This window comes from Leptinotarsa decemlineata, unplaced genomic scaffold (assembly GCF_025532065.1).
Source record: "Leptinotarsa decemlineata unplaced genomic scaffold, Ldec_3_MD MMD2_tig00003557_RagTag_RagTag, whole genome shotgun sequence".
Taxonomy (NCBI): Eukaryota; Metazoa; Arthropoda; class Insecta; order Coleoptera; family Chrysomelidae; genus Leptinotarsa; species Leptinotarsa decemlineata.
The window spans coordinates 464581-483833 of record NW_027412590.1 but is presented as its reverse complement, the minus strand read 5'-3'; the positions used below and the strand labels follow the sequence as shown (position 1 = coordinate 483833).

At 36.9% G+C, this 19253-nt stretch overlaps 1 protein-coding gene across 2 annotated transcripts in view; it reads left to right on the top strand.

The window, feature by feature from the left end:
• Positions 1-19253, top strand: part of LOC111516690 (collagen and calcium-binding EGF domain-containing protein 1) — a 58173-nt gene that overhangs the window by 25298 nt on the left and 13622 nt on the right. For both annotated transcript variants that reach the window (XM_074178155.1, XM_074178154.1), the window contains 2 exons: positions 8987-9222; positions 9815-9923. In XM_074178155.1, coding sequence (XP_074034256.1) covers positions 8987-9222; positions 9815-9923 — 345 coding nt within the window. The remainder of the gene's footprint in view (positions 1-8986; positions 9223-9814; positions 9924-19253) is intronic.

Sequence of the window (19253 nt, the reverse complement as noted above, 5' to 3'; positions counted from 1 at the left end):
GCTACTGAACAAACTATATAGGTACGGCATTCGTGGCCCAGCGTTAAACATTTTGCAAAATTATTTATCGAACAGAAAACAAATCGTTAAAATTGGCAAAGAACTTTGTTCTTCAAATGAAATCACAATTGGTGTTCCACAAGGCACAGTATTGGGGTCGATTTTATTTTTAGTTTACATAAATAGTATTGGCTGTATAAAATCAGTTGATAATCTTATTTCATACGCAGATGACACGGCGATCATATTTTCTGGCAAAACATGGCAACCAGTATATCAAACAGCAGCAAATGGTTCGAAGGATATCTAGATATGGCTGAACTACAATCTCCTCAGTTTGAATTTGAATAAAACCAAATTCGTTTGTTTTACGCTTCTCAAAAACGATCAACCAATTGACACTGCCCTAAAAATACATACCTCTGAATGTCCACAAAAGAAGCAATGTGATTACCCTTCGATAAAAAAAGAGTCAAAGTTAAAATATCTTGGTGTAGTTTTGGATCAGCATATGAGATGGGATGAACATACCATATATGTTACAAAGCGACTCCGCCAGCTCACTCACAAAATGTATAATTTGAGAGAAATCTCAAACATTAAAAATTTAATGACGGTATATAGATCTTTAGCAGAATCGGTTATTAGGTATTGTATCTCTGGGTGGGGTGGCACATTTGACTGTAACCTGTACAGCCTCCAAGCCATGCAAAATACCATAATCAAAATAATTCTTAGGAAAAAAAAACTCTACTCAACAGAACAGCTCTATAAAGAAACCATACAATTTTAAGGTATTTTTTTTGTGGTGTTTATAAAATATATACAATAAAAAATATATATACAAATATACAAAATGCACACAAGGGTTTCCCCAATGGAGTGGGACAGTGGGAAGGATTGGGATGGGTAGTGAATGGGGTAGAGGGAGTGGCAGGAAAAGACCCCGATACATTTGCGCTCTCCAGAATTCCGCACGGAAGAGAAAAGCGCCTCCACACAGTCCCCCGATGGGACAGTGGGAGACGCCCCCGCTGGTGTTGGCGGTTGGCTCTCCACTCAAAAACGCCTTATATCAGCCTCATCTATAGTTTTCCGCTTCCTGCCGAGGCTTACGCAGAAGTTGTCATTCTGTCGCGTTTCGGTACTTCTCAGAAAATCATTCGTCTGTTTGTTGGTAGCAGTTGTCGATATCCCCCTGGAAAAAGTTCATTAAAAAACCAGGTAAGAGTATTTCTGCTATCACGTCATCATGTGTGCGTGAATACTCTTATCCAATTTTTCCATGAACTAAGCGCGATCGCATTCGCGCCGTTCACGGTATATCTCCAGTTCTTCATAGACTAGCCCGTGCTTACGGCGCTGTCCATGATAGCTTCTAACTGCCGTAACGTCCCTCGTCAGCGGGCTCTTCGGTAGAAAGAACTTGAAGAATTTCTGAGCCAGTCTCCTGATATGGTCGGTGACTGACTCCACTTCTGCCAGATCTAACAGATTGTTCAATAAAATGTATCTGTCACTGTTAGTGCAAATACGGAACACATTATTCTGCATTCTCTCGAGTCTCATTAATGGGGACTTCTTGAGACTGCAGACCACAGGACTCGCGTACAACATAGCCGGCCTAATTATTTGTTTATAAATAAGCAACGTGTTGTCAACACTGAGCTTAGAGTTCCGTGCAATGAGCGGATACGTGCGTTTTATCGCCGCACCTGCTCGTTGGATCGCCATACTCAAGTGTTCCTGGAAGTTCAGGCGCTTGTCCAGGATTACTCCCAGATATCTCGCACTCTTCTGCTCGTCAATGCACTTATCCTTAACTCGCAACTTCTTGAAGATTTTCACATTCGTGAATTTCCTCGTGAAGTTTACGAGTTCAGTTTTATCGGGATTTATTTCGATTTTATTTTGTTCGAAATACGGCACGACTAGCCTATCGAGGTGGATCTGAAGCTGCTGCTTCGCCACCTCGCTCGAGAAAGAGTGCGCGTAAATCGCGGTGTCATCCGCGAAAATACCCACCTTCGTCCACGAGAACATAGGGAAGTCATGCGTATATAATGAATATAAGTGCGGTGACAAACAGGACCCCTGCGGGACACCTGCTTTGATTGAATAATTTGCAGATGTGGTTTGGTCCACTCTTACACGAAAAGTTCGGTTGCTCAAGTAGGATTCTAGTATCCTAATCACGAATAAAGGCATGCCTGCCGACCACATTTTGGCGACAAACACTTCTATCCAAACTTTATCGAATGCTTTCTTGACATCTAACAGGACCATAACTGTATTCTTCCCCTGGTTGAAGGACTCCCTCACCCCGTGAACAACCCGGACCAGTTGCGATGTCGTATTCCGACCTCACCGGAACCCGAATTGCTCCTCGGGGATGAGTTTCATCCTATCTTCCAGGCGGAGAAGTCTGCTTAGGATGATTTTATCAATAACCTTCGCGACCGAACTGAGAAGCGAGATCGGTCGGTAGCTATCAATACGTGTTTTGATTTTTCCTGGTTTCGGAACGGGCACTACCACCGCATGTTTCAGACAATCTGAGTAATGCTGGTGCTTGATTATTGCGTTTACAATATGCACCAGTTGTACGATACCCTTTCGCGGTAGGTTGCGGAGCAGAACTGCATCAATTCCATCAATGCCTGGGGCTTTGTTTTTCTCCAGGCGCTTGATGTTCAAAATGATCTCTTCTACGTCTGTGATCCACTTTATCAATGTTTGCTCCGGTATAATTGGAGCCGGCCTATTTCTGACTTCATTAGCCAGTCTGGTTTTATTGGTGTGTTCTTCACAGACATCCGGTTCAACTCGGTGCACGCTGGAGAAATATTCCCCGAACAACTGAGCCTTTTGATGGTCCGTCACCGCGTGCGCTTGCCCGCTTTCTATGGTAGGAGTAGCCTCAGACCGATTGCTCAGTTTTTTGGCCATCCTCCACACAGAGTAGTCGTGCACGTTCAGGCTTTCGAGTTTGTTCTTCCACTTCATATTGGTGAACTCATAAATTCGCGCATTACCTTCCGCAGCAAGTATCAGCATTTGATCCTTGCTGCGGGGGTCTCCTGTGCGCTGCCAATCTTTTCTGGCTCGATGTTTTTGTTTTATGAGCTCAACCACATCATGCGGAAGAATATCTCGCTCCCCTTTCACCTCTATCTTCCTGGTAGAGACGTCACGAGATTTTTGAATATTCCTTATGAATTCTTCACAAACCTCGTTGATCCGTGATTTGGAAATGTTGTCTCTTATAGTTGTGAGGTTATTCATGGTCGATCTAAACTCCGCCCAGTCCGTGCTCTTGTAGTCATATTTTATTTTTTTATTGTTGGGTATCTCCCTTTTGAGATCAAAGAGCACCGGACAATGGTCGGAGCTGAGCTCGTCCACGGTAACCAACATCCCCAAATCGCGGACGTTTTTATTCAATACCAGGTCGATAGTTGTGGGTGACGAACCATTCCAGGGGTAGTGGGTAGGCTCCTCCGGGAATTCGATATTGATATTGTTGTTCAGGGAATATTCCAATAGCGTGCTACCATTCGTATTCTGTTGATTGTGGCAGTTCCCCTCATGCCTCCTGGCGTTGAGGTCTTCCACAACCAGCACTTTATTCCCAACATTAAGCAAATTGTCCAAATCATGCGGAGTGAAGTGTACACTTGGTTTGTTGTATACCCCAAACACGCAGGTACCGTCAGCAAGCTTGATTCCAGCATGTTCAATGTTACTGCGTTGCTGCGGTATCTGCGTGTGTGCGATACCCCTCCTTACCAGTATAGCCACCCCACCGCCTCTCACAGCATCAGGACGGTCCTTCCGGATAGTGGTAAAACACCGCAGTTTCAGTTTATGCTCCTGTCGTAGCTTTGTTTCAGATAGAAGCATTATGTCTACATTATGTGTATGAATGAAGTTCACAACACTGGGGTATTTGTTGCCAATTCCATTCACATTCAACATACACGCCTTTATAGGCATTTAGAAGCTGTAACTGTTGATATTACTCGCGAACGTCGCGAATGCATTCCACTTTTTCAGGGGACTATCGGCCCCTGCCATCAATTTACAAAGGTCATTCGTCGCACGAATGATCTCTGAGAGGTTTACGACCTCGTTAAGCCTCTGGAAGCAGTTAACTGCTTCCATAAGGTGCTCTTGAGTCTCCACCGGGGGTCCACCCTCCTGTTTTCTCTGCACAGGAGGGGGGGGAGGGAGTGGCTGGGATACCTGAGCTTGTCGAATCTCGCTCCTCTTTGCCCACAGATTTACCTTGGGCAGTGGCGCAGGCACAAGCCTGGGGACAGGGGGCTTCCTGGATGCCTGTGTTTCCAATTGCTTGGATTCGATCTCCTCCGCCTTCTCTTTGTAGACTTTACAGTCCCTAGAGTTGGCAGGGTGATCTCCTCCGCAATTTACGCATTTAGCCGGTTCAGTTTTCGGCTTTTCACATTCAAAGGTTTCGTGTCCTTCTGCACATTTCAGGCATCTCGGGGTCCTATAACAATTGCTCGTCGCGTGGCCCCATAGCTGGCACCTGTGACACTGCACCAGCTTTCTAGTATTTCGTTTGAGTTCCCATGTGATCCTCGTAAAAAGGACACATGGGACGTTTATTTTTAAATAGTTGAGGGTAACATCTTTGTCTGTGACGACCATGTACAGTGGACGTCTATCCGTCCTTAATCTGTACACGGTCGCCACGTTGACCTTTCTGAGTTTTCTCATGCCATCCTCAATTTCTTCCGGTTCCGTGGCAAAGTCCAACCCCCAAAGGACAAAAGCGTGTGTCTTGTCCTCCGGAAGCGTGTAGGTATGGAACTATTATATAATAGACAATGGAAGTCCGAACTAGTGAAATTCATCACGAAACATTGTCAATCATCTTCAAACACATGGATCCTTGCCACATCAACCGCTACGAAGGGTGAAATGTAAGATTAGAGAAAAAAAAAAAACCAGATCATGAATTATAAATTAGAGAAGGCGAAACAAGGAAGAGAAAATAAGGCGAAATTTAAAAAAATAATCCCAAAGGAAAAAGAATTATTCATTGAGTGAATTTTATCATATCTTACAAGAATTCAACTAGATAGAGTGTATATTTTCTTTGATATCTGTATTTGTTTAATATAATCACCATTCATTTTATTTACCTAATGAAAATCCTAAATTATTCCAAGGGGATGCACAAAACAAGCGCCTCGAGTGCTCAGGAGAACCCTTGGGATAATAAAGGATAACTGTAATAATAATGTTTGTTTATGTAGTATCTTATTATATCGAATTGGAAATGAAATTGAATTGAAAAAATTGAATAGTAATCCCCCCATATGAACTCCAATACACGAGAGGGCTTCAACAGATATTCGATAAAGTAAATATGAAAGTTGCATATAAAACTTCTCATAAATTACAACCTCAGGTAACAAATTTTAGTATATAAGGACTAACCAGACTAGACTAGGTATCAATTTTCTTCTCCTGAGGATGCTAACTTTGTTGGCGAAACGCGCGTCGAGTGCAAAAGTATCAGTTTGGTATCAGGGCAATTGATCTCGAAAAAAGTTATTCAATCTTAAAAGAATTCAAATAATCTATCAGAAAGCATATTCTGAAAATATATTGAAATGATTTATCAATAACTCATTACTTAGTGCAGGGTGTGATCTCCAGTTCACTTTCTGTCCGACCTTCACCACTATTTTAATTTACTCTTACATCTAAACAGACAAAAAAATAAATGATGAACCAGCACAAACAGGCATTCTGATGCCTAGGTGTATCTCACCCATTTGTAGTTGTTTTGACATATGTTTATGTCTTAATTTGTAACGTAATTTATCAGTTTGTTTGAAGGTGATTGACAATGTTTCGTGATGAATTTCACTAGTTCGGACTTCCATTGTCTATTATATAAAATGATTTGAAATCCCTGAAACAAGTAAAAAGAATAATTAAAAAAGAATAGTTGAAAATAACAATTATATTAAGCAACAATAAACCTGAAATGAAATGATAGTAAAATAACCTACAAGTAAAAATATAATAATTGAATAAATGAAAATTAAAGGAATGCAAAAAGAAAATAATAAAAATAAAAAAGTGTAGAGATTCCAAGTCACGTTAGTTCACGACGTTTCGATTGTTGGTATCTACAATCGTCTTCGGGTGATGACTGGAGGAATCAGTCCAGTCATCACCCGAAGACGATTGTAGATACCAACAATCGAAACGTCGTGAACTAACGTGACTTGGAATCTCTACACTTTTTATTTTTATTATTTTCTTTTTGCATTCCTTTAATTTTTATTTATTCAATTATTATATTTTTACTTGTAGGTTATTTTACTATCATTTCATTTCAGGTTTATTGTTGCTTAATATAATTGTTATTTTCAACTATTCTTTTTTAATTATTCTTTTTACTTGTTTCAGGGATTTCAAATCATTTTATATAATAGACAATGGAAGTCTGAACTAGTGAAATTCACGTAATTTATCAGCTTTGAACTGTACAAAAAAAACAACTATACCAAATAGTTACGTAAACAAGGTGAAGTAAAGGGTTATGCTCACAGCTAGCCTGAACAGGGATAGAGGGGTGAGTACCTGAAATACTAGGTGTCACTTTAACGGGCGCCAATAGATTCAAATATTTAACCCTGACTCAAAATAAAGAAATTAGAGAAATTGAATCTATAAGATCTACTCTATAAAGTAACCAATTGATAATGAACTTTGGCAGGTAACAATTAGAAAGACTACGGTATCAATTTAATAGAAATATATTATATACTGGCTCATCTATAAATATATAATGAATAAAACAAGATTTAAAATGGTTTCGTGCACTTAGAAAACTCTCATGAGAGGGAAGAAGAGGAGTGGATGAGATCTGTATTGTACCTAGGTCTTCGTCCAGTCCCCTAAAGACATTTCGCAAAACTTACATAACTAATACAAATGACAGAAAACATTTAAACAATATTCGCTGAGAGTAATTCCTCGTTGATGATTACTAAAAATAGATACTGGCCCGTGAAAGTTACGGAAAGCAAAATAAATGATCAAGAACAAATTCCGCTTTCTGTATTGTACGGAGTACCGCACTTCCTGGAACGGGTGTTCACTTCCTTAATTATATCTTTACGAGGCGACCATGAATATAACGGTATTGCGACCAGCGAATATATTCTCTTCCGAATAATTTTTATTTCCCCGAGATGATTTTAATATATGGGGTTAAACGTCTAGAAAATCATATTTATGATTGTAGTGATTTAATTATAAAAATTTGAGCTGTATGAAATATAGGAAACCTATTCAACTTAGTGAAATTATAAGAACTCACCTCCGATTACCGATTCCCTAATAATCGCGAGAAGTTGACTTTCTTTTCCACCAAAAATAGGACTGATATCTAAAATCCTCCGTAGAGACAAATCGACAGTTGATAATCTAATCCGATGAACTATTCAACCAAATATCACTGTCGAAAGGAACACTGATCAATTAAAACCGCCTAAAGCGTAAAATATGAAATCGACAGAATTCAGCGTTCAAGACATTCGAGCCATTTTCTGAATAAAAAAAAACTCTACAATCCTTTTTTTGTACCCGATAGATCGTATCGCTACAAACAAAAGGTTTCCTCGTTTCATCGATGATGGCAGCAGCTCTCGTATGCGATATGAAAGACAATTGAAATATATTCCTGGTTGCCTACCTTTCAGGAGTTTTTCTAAAATTTTACGGATAACGTAACAAATTCACTTGGTGTATTAATAAATTTGATTTGATTTGATTTGAAAATAGGAATGAAATAGAAACCTATGCATCAAAACTTCTCAGAGAACCAATTATGATGTATACCATTCCCATCATCACCTACACCAGCCTATAAAATTGTAAATTCGAGTCTGCTGGAGTAGCTGGCGAAACATTTCGTATTACGTGTTCTATTTTACGACGGCCTATCAGCTCGGATTTTGGCTCGTTAGTAGAACAAACGTGTTCGTAAAATGTCAGAAGAGTTTTGGGTATGAACCAAAAGTGTTTATTAACGAACAAATGCAATGTATTATCAGTTTCATATTGATAGTAGGATCATAGTTTTTGGGAGTATTCACCTTCAAGAATCTAACAAAATAGAAATGTATACACCTTCGTGTACCTGTATAAATTTCTCCATTACTTAGATATTGTTTTTTCGGATTTAGGAATGTGAATATTGCCGGATAAGGTCAGAAAAATCAGTCGTATTATCTCAGGTACTATTTTTTCGCATACAAATCGGTAATACAAATAGGAAAGATTTGTTAGGTTATTTATTTGTTTGTAATGGAGAAACTGAAATAATACCAAAATAATTTCAAAAATGTTTCCACTCACAGTAAGCTGAAACAACAGAAAATAACATGAGCTGAAAGAGTTATAGAGCTTTATGAAAATTGCACGAATCTGGCGACGTAAGGAGATAAATTAAGATGTTTCGTTGGTTAACAAAATGACATATTTTTCAGTTTCACGTTTGAATAAGATATGCTACTTTTCATTCAGAAATATCAACGGGACTAAAGTCTACGTGGGTGAACTAGTTGCATTTTGTTTTTTACGTCGACGAAGTCGCCACAAAAGCAATTGGATATGAGAAATTATGTGATGACTGCTGTGATCAAATCTAAAGAAATGAACTATGAATGTTTTTACTTGTTGTTTACTGCCAGTCTTCAAGCATAGCCCACTGACTGATGAGGAAACTGCTGTAATGATAAAACTTACACAGTACCAAGTGAAAATGCTTCAATTTATTGCATATGTGATTTATGGATTTCAATAATGTTTTTGCGGTAAAATTACAACCCATGCGCAAACGTGGCGTATTGTGAAATTTTCCATTACAACTATTGTCTTAGTTTATAACTATATAGGTTGATACGATATGTTTGATAATGAGAAAAAATTGCAGATATCAACGAATGTTTGAATGGCAATGGAGGTTGTCAGCATAAATGTATAAATGAGGTTGGTAGTTTTAGATGCGAGTGCAATTCTGACTACAAATTGCGACAAGACAATAAAACTTGTGAATTGATAAATGTATCTGAAAATTCGAACATTCAGGCTGCCTATGTAGACCGATGCTACGCTAACTGTGAAAGCATGATCATTCTTACGGATCAAATCAGATTATTGGAAGAAAAGGTAAGTGATAAAAATTATAACTTCTATTTTTGCAAAGACAAATAAAATATCTAAATTATCATACGCATGATAAAAACGAATTTTGAGGGTGATGCGTATCACACGATGAGAAAATTTATTTGAAGTGAGCAAAATGGTAAAAGTTACAAAGGCAGATTTAAGAATTGAGCAGAATCATTTTCAATTTTTAACTCTACACGTGAACTTGGTGCCATTTGAGAAATTGTTAGATCAACACAGTTTGGTTTCAATCTCTTTCGAGCTGCTTACGTTCATTGTTGAACTGAGGTTTGATCAGAGAAAAATGTATTTTGTGTCGGAAAATGTTCCATAAATTATTCAATAGCAGAAAACTTGGAACATGAAAATTTCAGAATCATCGGATCATCAGTTCCATCAGTTCAATGAATAATGATGGGTTACTCAATTCATTTATCATTGTTTCCATTTCAAAACGATGAAATACTTCCGAAGACTGTTGTATCTTCTCGAATTTATGTTAGTTTGCGATTTGGTAGTTCGGCAAATTAAATTTTTGATGTAAATTTCGAAGTGAAATAATGTTCAATTGAAAATTGTTCGCATATTTCAGATGTTCGCTTTGAGTACGGCAATCAGACTTTCAAGTTTTGCTTCAGGACCACCAGGACCAATGGGACCACAAGGACCTCCTGGTCCACAAGGACCTCGAGGATTTCCTGGTAAGATATTGTTGCAGTTCTTTCCGAAGTTTCAACAATATTTGATCACACTCTACAATTCGTAAAAACTCAATTTCACTCCTACACTGACAACACAACACAAAAACTCTAACAGAATTCCATCGATGAAACTCAAAATCACTATATACTATTGTATATAGAGAGGCGATGTATTTTCAAAAACAGATGGATACTTTCAATAGAAAAAAAAGCCAACATTTATAAAATTCAGTTATCTGTTCTAACAGGTATACAAAACAATACAGATTAGGGGAAGTCAAGATACGCCTAGTGATAATAATATGAAACCAGAGTCAAATACCAGTGTCGTATTTACCGCCTTCGGAACAGGAACAACATCTCGAGCACTGCGACTGTTACTATATCGCCGTTGATGATGTCTACTGTAGTAATGGCATCGTCCATAGATATTCTAATAAGTCTGGTAACTCCTTTGATGTGGGTAAAATATGCCGCTTTTTTTGCGAGCGGTCGTAAATCATGCGGCTACCAGCAGAAATACGTTATACGAGGGTCAGTCAGCAGCGCGAACCATATGTTTACTCGAAAGTGTGTTTACGAGGGTCAGGCGTCAAGTGTTGATCATATTCATTATATATTATTTATGTTTTTGTATGATCTTTCATTGAGATGATTATATAATATGAGATTCTAATAACAATAAATTGAGGAATATTTCGTTGTAATAACTGGCATAAATTATCTGATTTCTTAAATTATGGGCAGGTAAAAAGGTTGAGATACTTATAAAGGGACTCCACAATAAAGAGAAAATTAAGATGAATAATCTTTATTTACATATTACCTAATTAAATGGTGATTTGTTGTTTTCTTGAGTATACCCTAATAGTATAATTATAATCTATTCAGTATTTTGGCATATATATTTAGACACATTTCAAATATTTAGCTGGGGGTTGGTTGGAGTTAGGTCGAATAACTGAAACTACTATTATTTCGTTGCCGACGTTTCGACTTTTATGAAGTCATCTTCAGGGCACTACAAAGTTACAGTAAATCAGATATAAATACACACAAGGTAAAAAAATATTGAAATTTGCGACAAGAATCACTCCTGCAGATGAAAGGTCAATATTGAGTACATTAATTTGGTACAATTCAATTGACCTCCTCTGTCCTCTACATTACATTTTTACTCTCAATTGAATTGTACCAAATTTACTCAATCTTGACCTCTCATTCGCAGAAGTGATTCTAGTCGCAAATTTTAATAATTTTTCACCTATATGTGTGTATTTATATCTGATTCACTGCAACTTTGTAGTGCCCTGAGGATGACTTTATAAAAGTCGAAACGTCGGCAACGATAATATTGGTTTCAGTTATTCGACCTAACCCCAACCATCCCCCAGCTAAATAAATCTACTAAGGTCAAAAAACGACACCTAATATTTCAAATATTTACAAATTTTGCAAAATTTTGAGTTTCGGATGTTGTTTATTTAAACATTGAGATCTTATTTGCCTGTTTGCAAATTTGATTGTGTAATAGATTCGAACTCTTGTAAACAATGAAAGTAAATAGTCTTTGGGAAAATTGCTACATGGATGGGTGAATTCTACATTGGAATATTCTTTTAAAAATATGTTTTCTACACCATCATGTATGCAGTAATCATTAAAATTCGAAACAAAAATATTCTCTAATAGTATAAAATACTTCTAAAAATCATTGGGAGGGACTGTTAAGCCACCAAATATATTATTACTACCTTTGTAAGCTTTGAGCTCACAAAATGAAGTAGACTTGTCTCTTTCGGATGATGAACAATATTCCAAACAAATATGACATGAATGTTTAAAGAGACATCTACGTAAAAAATATCCACCAACATAGACCAGTGCATTTCCCTCCTCTGATATCAAATTCCTATAATCGGTTGATTCTATTTTTATAATTGGAGAAATATTTTCGTAATTTTTTTCCTGAAAACTTTCAATATTTTTCAATGACTCCGATGTTATATTAAGCAAAATATCGCTACTGTCTTCCATACAATTGCTGCCTTCTGTCTCGTGAAAATATCCTATAGCAAAAAGTTTTTTAAATGCTCTGGTAAACTGAATTGCAGTTGGATTTCTAGCGTTTCCACAAGCATTTCTGATTTGACCAAAGTAATTCTCGAGACAATCCTGATTGAGATTACGCGTCAATAAAAATTTATAATTTTTAATTTTCATTATTTTCCATAAATTCAAAACGGAGGAGATAGTAAGCCTCCAACCAAAAATAAATTTCAGAGAATTCGTAACATTCTTTCCTCTTTTGTCTAAAACTTTCAAGTTTGAAAAAAGCGTGTCCATTTTCTTTAAAAATTCGAATTGCCCTGTAGTTCCCATAAAAGCGTGGCATGTTTCCAAATTGCTTGAATTGAATACATCAAACAACTTATTCATGTCTTCAACGAAGTTAGCAGTTACTTTGGCTTCTTCCGGTATTTTTCCAAAGTCTATATAAGTGTGCATAGCAACGGCCACAGAGTGACTGAATACTTGAGAAGCCAATTTAACCTTCATTTTTTTGAAATTATTCGGATTAAGATGTTCGTCACTCAGCCTTGGCGCCAACCTATATTGTTTTGCCTTATCAAAGGTGTACATCATTTCTAACACCATCAACAAGACAAAAGTTATAGGAGAAAAAGTTATTCCTTGTTGACTTGAGTAAATGTGGAACATCGAATAAATAAAAAATATTGGACTCGTCCACGACAAAATAAGGTTTTTCAAAAGTTACTGTCAAACAATTTTTAACTAATTTATAAAAATTTGGGCCTTGATCGGAAGTGACTGCAAGAACATTCAGTCCAATGCCCCTAAGTTTGCGGATAGTCTCGACAATTATTTTTTTCAAATCCTCAGCATTTACAGAATTTTTTGTGAAGAAATATGAAATAGGTTGTTTCCAATTATGAGAAATCCTTCTTACCATAGTCACTAATGCCGAGGTAGCTATGTTGGTAGATCTTTTGTTTTGTAAATCCTCAAAGTCTACGACGACGTCTCTTGACACATTATAAAATAAATTTGATTTGGTTGACATTTCGTCAATGCATAAAATACAATCCTTAGCTTTACCTGACATCAAAGGTACTCCTAATTCCAAAATTTTAAAAATGAATTCATTGAATCCTGGGGTAATTTTCCAATGTTCAGTCAGCTTTCTCAGAGTAGAGGGAGATGGCAATCTCATAACTTCAGATAATTTCTTGTATGCTTTTGGTCCTAATAAAAATAAGCTCAAAGCAAAATGCTTGACTTCTTTAGAGTACCTGGTTCCTTTGGGATTTTTGTCGAGTAATTTCAATTGATTTTTCATCAACATAGTGGCCTCCTGTGGGTACTGCTCGTCCAAAAATTGTTCAACATCTTCTCGTGTTACCGTTTTGCGCCTTTTCGAAGATTTGAGCTCGCTTTGCAGCTCCTTAATTCTTCTCCTGAGTCCTTGCTTTCTGGGACTGCTATCAGATAATTTGGAAGAAGTTTGACACGATACATCTATAAAGAAATTAGCACATATTAGAAGTGATTCGAGGAATAAATAGAAAGAATTTTAAGTTAGATTCAAGTACCAATTAGTGTATTTTTACTGAGGAATTAGGTCTTTTTGTGGAGAGAATGAAGCTTGAGGAACAATTTTTTGGTTTTGTTCTTCTCCAAATCAAAAAAATAGATGGACTCTTTATTTCCTTTTGTTAATGATTCAAACGTCTTTGAATGATATACACGAACCTATCAACAGAGAGTGTTTATAATTTTTTTTTGATTTTACTTCTTTCATGGAAGTTGTTATTTCTATTTTTTTGATTTGGAGAAGAAGAAAACCAAAAAATTGTATTTCACTGGTTCGGACTTCCATTGTCTACTATATAAAATGATTTGAAATCCCTGAAACAAGTAAAAAAGAATAATTAAAAAGAATAGTTGAAAATAACAATTATATTAAGCAACAATAAACCTGAAATGAAATGATAGTGAAATAACCTACAAGTAAAAATATAATAATTGAATAAATAAAAATTGAAAGAATGCAAAAAAAGAAAATAATAAAAATAAAAATAAAAAAGTGTAGAGATTCCAAGTCACGTTAGCTCACGACGTTTCGATTGTTGGTATCTACAATCGTCTTCGGGTGATGACCAGTCATCATCGAAACGTCGTGAGCTAACGTGACTTGGAATCTCTACACTTTTTTATTTTTATTTTTATTATTTTCTTTTTTTGCATTCTTTCAATTTTTATTTATTCAATTATTATATTTTTACTTGTAGGTTATTTCACTATCATTTCATTTCAGGTTTATTGTTGCTTAATATAATTGTTATTTTCAACTATTCTTTTTGATTATTCTTTTTTACTTGTTTCAGGGATTTCAAATCATTTTATATAGTAGACAATGGAAGTCCGAACCAGTGAAATTCATCACGAAACATTGTCAATCACCTTCAAACAAACAAAAAATTGTATTTTTACCTTCCACGAATTCTTGAGATAACCCACTTTGGACTGATTCATTGGATTGTAGTACATAATCAGTTTCTTTGTTGGGAATTAATTCTAAAAAACATTTGTAATATGAATGAGTGATTATGTTCATCATCATAGAGCTTTGGCATTTACCTTGTTCAACTTCCTGACATGTATCTGTTTGTGTACACGCATCTAATTTTGAAGGAGCTAATACGCTGGAGGGACCTGGATTGTCATTGTTTTGATCATTACCTGAAAATAACTCATTCAAAAAAATATTCCATGCTTGTGAAGTGGAAAATTTCTTACCGTCCAATTTTGTTGGAAACTTTAAGGGCACAGCAGTGGTAAGTAAATGTTTTCCAGAGGAAGTGAAGGATTCATCGTCAAAATGTTTTCTACAAACTCGTATTCTAATGTAGGCTTGCTCAGGTATTAAGTTAGCATATTTGTGGTCTCCAACAAAACCAAATGCTTTTTTCCACTGCTGACACCTGCGAAATATAGTTTGAACATTAGTTATAAATAGTATCTAAATCACATTACTACCGAAACATTTTTGACCTCTAACTGACATTATGTATTTGATGAATTTATTACCTTGTGGCATCTTTTGGGAATCGAAAAAATGAAATATTTTCACGTAAAGTATCACAAGAATCCACACTGCAAAAGGTACGGTGAGAAGTCATCACAACAATGAAAAATGTTCAAATAATTACAAGAATAAAAGTTCCAATAAAATGTTTATTTTACGCACTAAGTATAACTGGCCGGAACGATGCGAACTGTTCAATCGGAGACACTCTGTTAAACTGGCTCCCCCGTCAGACGGACACTGACGACCGACCGGCCAGGCAAGGGACGCGCGAGGACGGAGGGTGATGATTTGGGTCGCTGCTGAGAGTGAGCAGACTTATTAGAATATCTATGGACGATGGTAATGGTAGGTATAAAAACCTACAGACCACGACCAAAAAAAGAAAAATAGCTTTCATACAATATTGTGGAAGATATGTTCGTTCCAATTATGGTCATTGAATATTTACGAGAATCAGTATTAATATCCCTGCATACCCGCTGTCTGAAAATAAAAATCTAGCAATCAGAACGGAGTTACTAATGAAAGTAATTCACTTATTTATTCGAAATAAACAGAGGGACATGAGTCCAATTATGAGTTTATTTTCATCAATTGATAATAATGGTGCCTAATTATATGGCAGCAACTGATTTTGGATAATGTCACAGGATTGTATTCGGCGCACTGAGGTTGCAGATGCTGTAGGATATTAAGTTGAATCATCTGAAAATGGAACTTTAACAGATGATGATCGACTGTATTGCCAAACAGGCGCCAAACTAACTGAATGTTATAAGAAAACAAATATAACTGAGGCACCAGTCAATCTAATAATATCACTGATGATCTTCAAACATGACTCAACCTCTGACGGAAGCACCAACCTTTTACGAAGGTTCGAAATAGTTGAACACTTCAATCTAGCAGACCGCTATTTTAATCTTCATGCATCCATTGTTCACTGTGGTTCTGGCGTTGAATTTGGTCATTATCTAAGTCGATGAGAGTGTATTGTATTAATATTTAATATACTTTATTTTTTCTTCTTTTTTTCCTTGTGTTTGTGTGACACTTTCATGTATTTATTCATTGTATCTCACGTTTTGTGAAGATTTTTATGTATGTATAATGTCGACGTATCCTATATCAACTTGTGATCATGAAGGATTTAATAAATTATTATTATTATTATTACGCCTTGGTAAAAGACGAAACGGACTGGTTTGAGTTTGACGATAGTCGTGTCACTAAGTGTCTGGCGATGTATTGAATTTATTGGTGCCTCTGGAGACACCCTACATTTTGTTTTATGAGAGGGGGGGACATTGGTAGATCAAGGTTTTCAGATGATGTGGTGCTGCAGGTTTTTATGGGTTCTCCTGCAGCTGAAAAACCAAATGTGCCACTGGAATCAATGAAGTCGCCCCGGAGCGCATCACAGATGTTCTTCGAAATGGTTTGATGAACTTGAAGGATAATCATATTTTTTTACGATTTTTGTGAAGAAAATATGAGAACCGATACTTGATGAGAAATTCATTATAACATTTCAAAAAACTTTATTGTGACTTCTGGAGTGTCACAATACTCCGTCCACATACCTTCGTCCGAAGTGGACATGGTAAACCGAAACACGTGTCGCTATTTTGTGAACTGTCAAGTAAATTCTCAAAATGGGGTATTTTTTTCGATACAACTCTTATGGAAAAGGAAGATGTCATCTATGGGTGCGTCAGAACCCTCGAATACCAAAGATGAACGAGGCTCTCATAATCTTCAATATCAGTTTAAGGACAGAACAGTAGTTCAGCCTGGCATCACTAATGAGAGCTTAGTTAGTCGAAACAGCGCTGTCTGCTGTTGGATAACAGTAGGTATGCTAAGTTCGTTCTGCCTCATTCACTTCCGGTGTAGTCGGATGGCGAGTCGGATGGCGATGGTCAGTTGGATGGAGGGTCGGTGGTGGTAGGAAGAGCAAGACCAACCCCAGCGAGGTTTATTAGGGTGCGGCGGTGCAAAGAGCAACCCTTGCGTGTGTGTGTGTGTGGAGGGTTGTTGATCTTTGTTGGTGGTGTGGGGTGTGGAAAAGAATGACAAGTGACAGAGGCGGCGTGACAGGTGTTTGGTTGGGATGCAGGATTTCGGTATGGTTCCTTGATTTGGAGATGGGTCCTTGATTTGGAGATGGGTCCTTGATTTGTACCTAGATTTGGGTCCTCAATTTAGGCCCTCGATTTGGACCTCGATATGGGTCCTCAATTCGGGCCCTCGACTTGGACCTCGATTTGGGCCCTCGACTTGGACCTCGATTTGAGGCCTCGACTTGGACCTCGACTTGGACCTTGATTTGGGCCCTCGACTTGGACCTCGATTTGGGCCCTCGACTTGGACCTCGATTTGGGTCTTGACTTGGACCTCGATTTGACACACACACACACAAATTTTCATTTTAATCAAATGGAATATATCAAACAGTTTCTTCGCATATTCACAATTGTTATCATGTATTATTGATAAACAGGAAATGTGATACAGGAAATGCGATAAGAGACACTGAAATACATCATTTAACGACATAAGAGTATAATATATTTTCGATGGTTTGGTCAGTCATATGAGTGTGAGAGAGATGGAGCTTCGAACTGATCTATTTCAAAAATAGTAGTAGCGTAAACAGTTCGGTGTTGTTGGTTGTAAAGCTAAAGCATTGTGACTTATGAGACGTTGCCGGTTTTCTAATAAGGAACGTATGAATTTCAGCGTTTGAGAAAAAAAAAACATGGCGGCGGATATTAAAGAAAAAAACATGGGAGTCCAGCATTAAAGAAAAAACATGGCTACCATCGTGATTTACGTGGTATGCAGCGTTTGAGAAAAAAACATGGCGGCGGAAATTGAATGGAATATACAACGTTAAAGAAAAAACATGGCTGCCAACATGCAAGTAAAAAACATCCAAGTTGACGAAGAGAAAACAAAGATGGTGCGCGCGCAACACGAAAGGTTGGGAGGGTCTAATATTTTTTCGTGAGATCCGACATGCCAAACATTATTTGTCTTTGATAAATGTGTCAAATATATAAAATAATAAAGTTTCAGATCTGTACGACTCATCGAAAAATAAATACTTTCGGTTTATAAAATTCGAGATAGAAGCAAAGTAATGGTGAATTTTGAATGGCCATATCATGTAGAGTCCAAATCTACAATGAAATGGACACTTCCGGTATTCACTTCCGGTCGTTCGATTTCGATAATTTCGGCGTCAATGGATTCGTCTCGATGTAAAATAACTGAACATATTTGAGCTTTCATCTTTCTTTATATATTTCATTTCATTTTTCATGATGGGTTGTCAAATAAAATCGAGTCGACTCGAAGTGAAAACTGACAATTGTTTGTAAACGTAAAAGAACATGTTTTGAATAGTAGACAGAAGCGTGGATGGGAGAATTTCGTGGTAGATAATTAAAATAAGATTTTGTGGTAATGACCAAACAGGAGAATTTATTTTGATCATAGTAGTTTTGATAACCAGTTTGCAAAAGGAAATTGTGTTTTTGATAAGAATTATCAAAACGAATGTGAAACCGAATGCAGGAATTTTGTGGGTTTGAAAACAGGAAGTCGTTTCCTGTGATGAGAAAAAGTTTACGGAAATGTGGTTTGAGATATTAATTGAGGTTTTCCCAGCGGAAGTTTTTTCCTGTGATAAGAATCGAAAACAGGAAGTCGTTTCCTGTGATAAGAAAAAGTTTACGGAAATGTGGTTTGAGATATTAATTGAGGTTTTCCCAGCGGAAGTTTCTTCCTGTGATAATAAACGATAAACAGAAATGTGGTTACAGATAATTGTATTATTTGAGTGAACGCTAACTAGGAGTCATATCATTCTGATAAATCGATATCGAACGTATCGGCAACGATTTGTCAAAGGGATTGAAAGAACTCACCGATTTGGTAAAAAACATCATTGAAAACAAACATGACGTCGAAGTGTACAGGGTACGTCAACATATATCTGAGAAAACATGTCAGTTTAACAGAAGTCTAGCATTCCGCACAGTTGCCGGTTTTATGATGCCTGTCAATACGGATCGGTGTTTGTGCAACTGTCAAATGTCAATGAGGGTGTGGAAAAATATTACAGATTAATGAGGTTGAATCGTTTCAAAGTGCAATCCCTCAATGTTATTAGGTATCTCAAAATATATAATTGAAAACAAATATGGCGT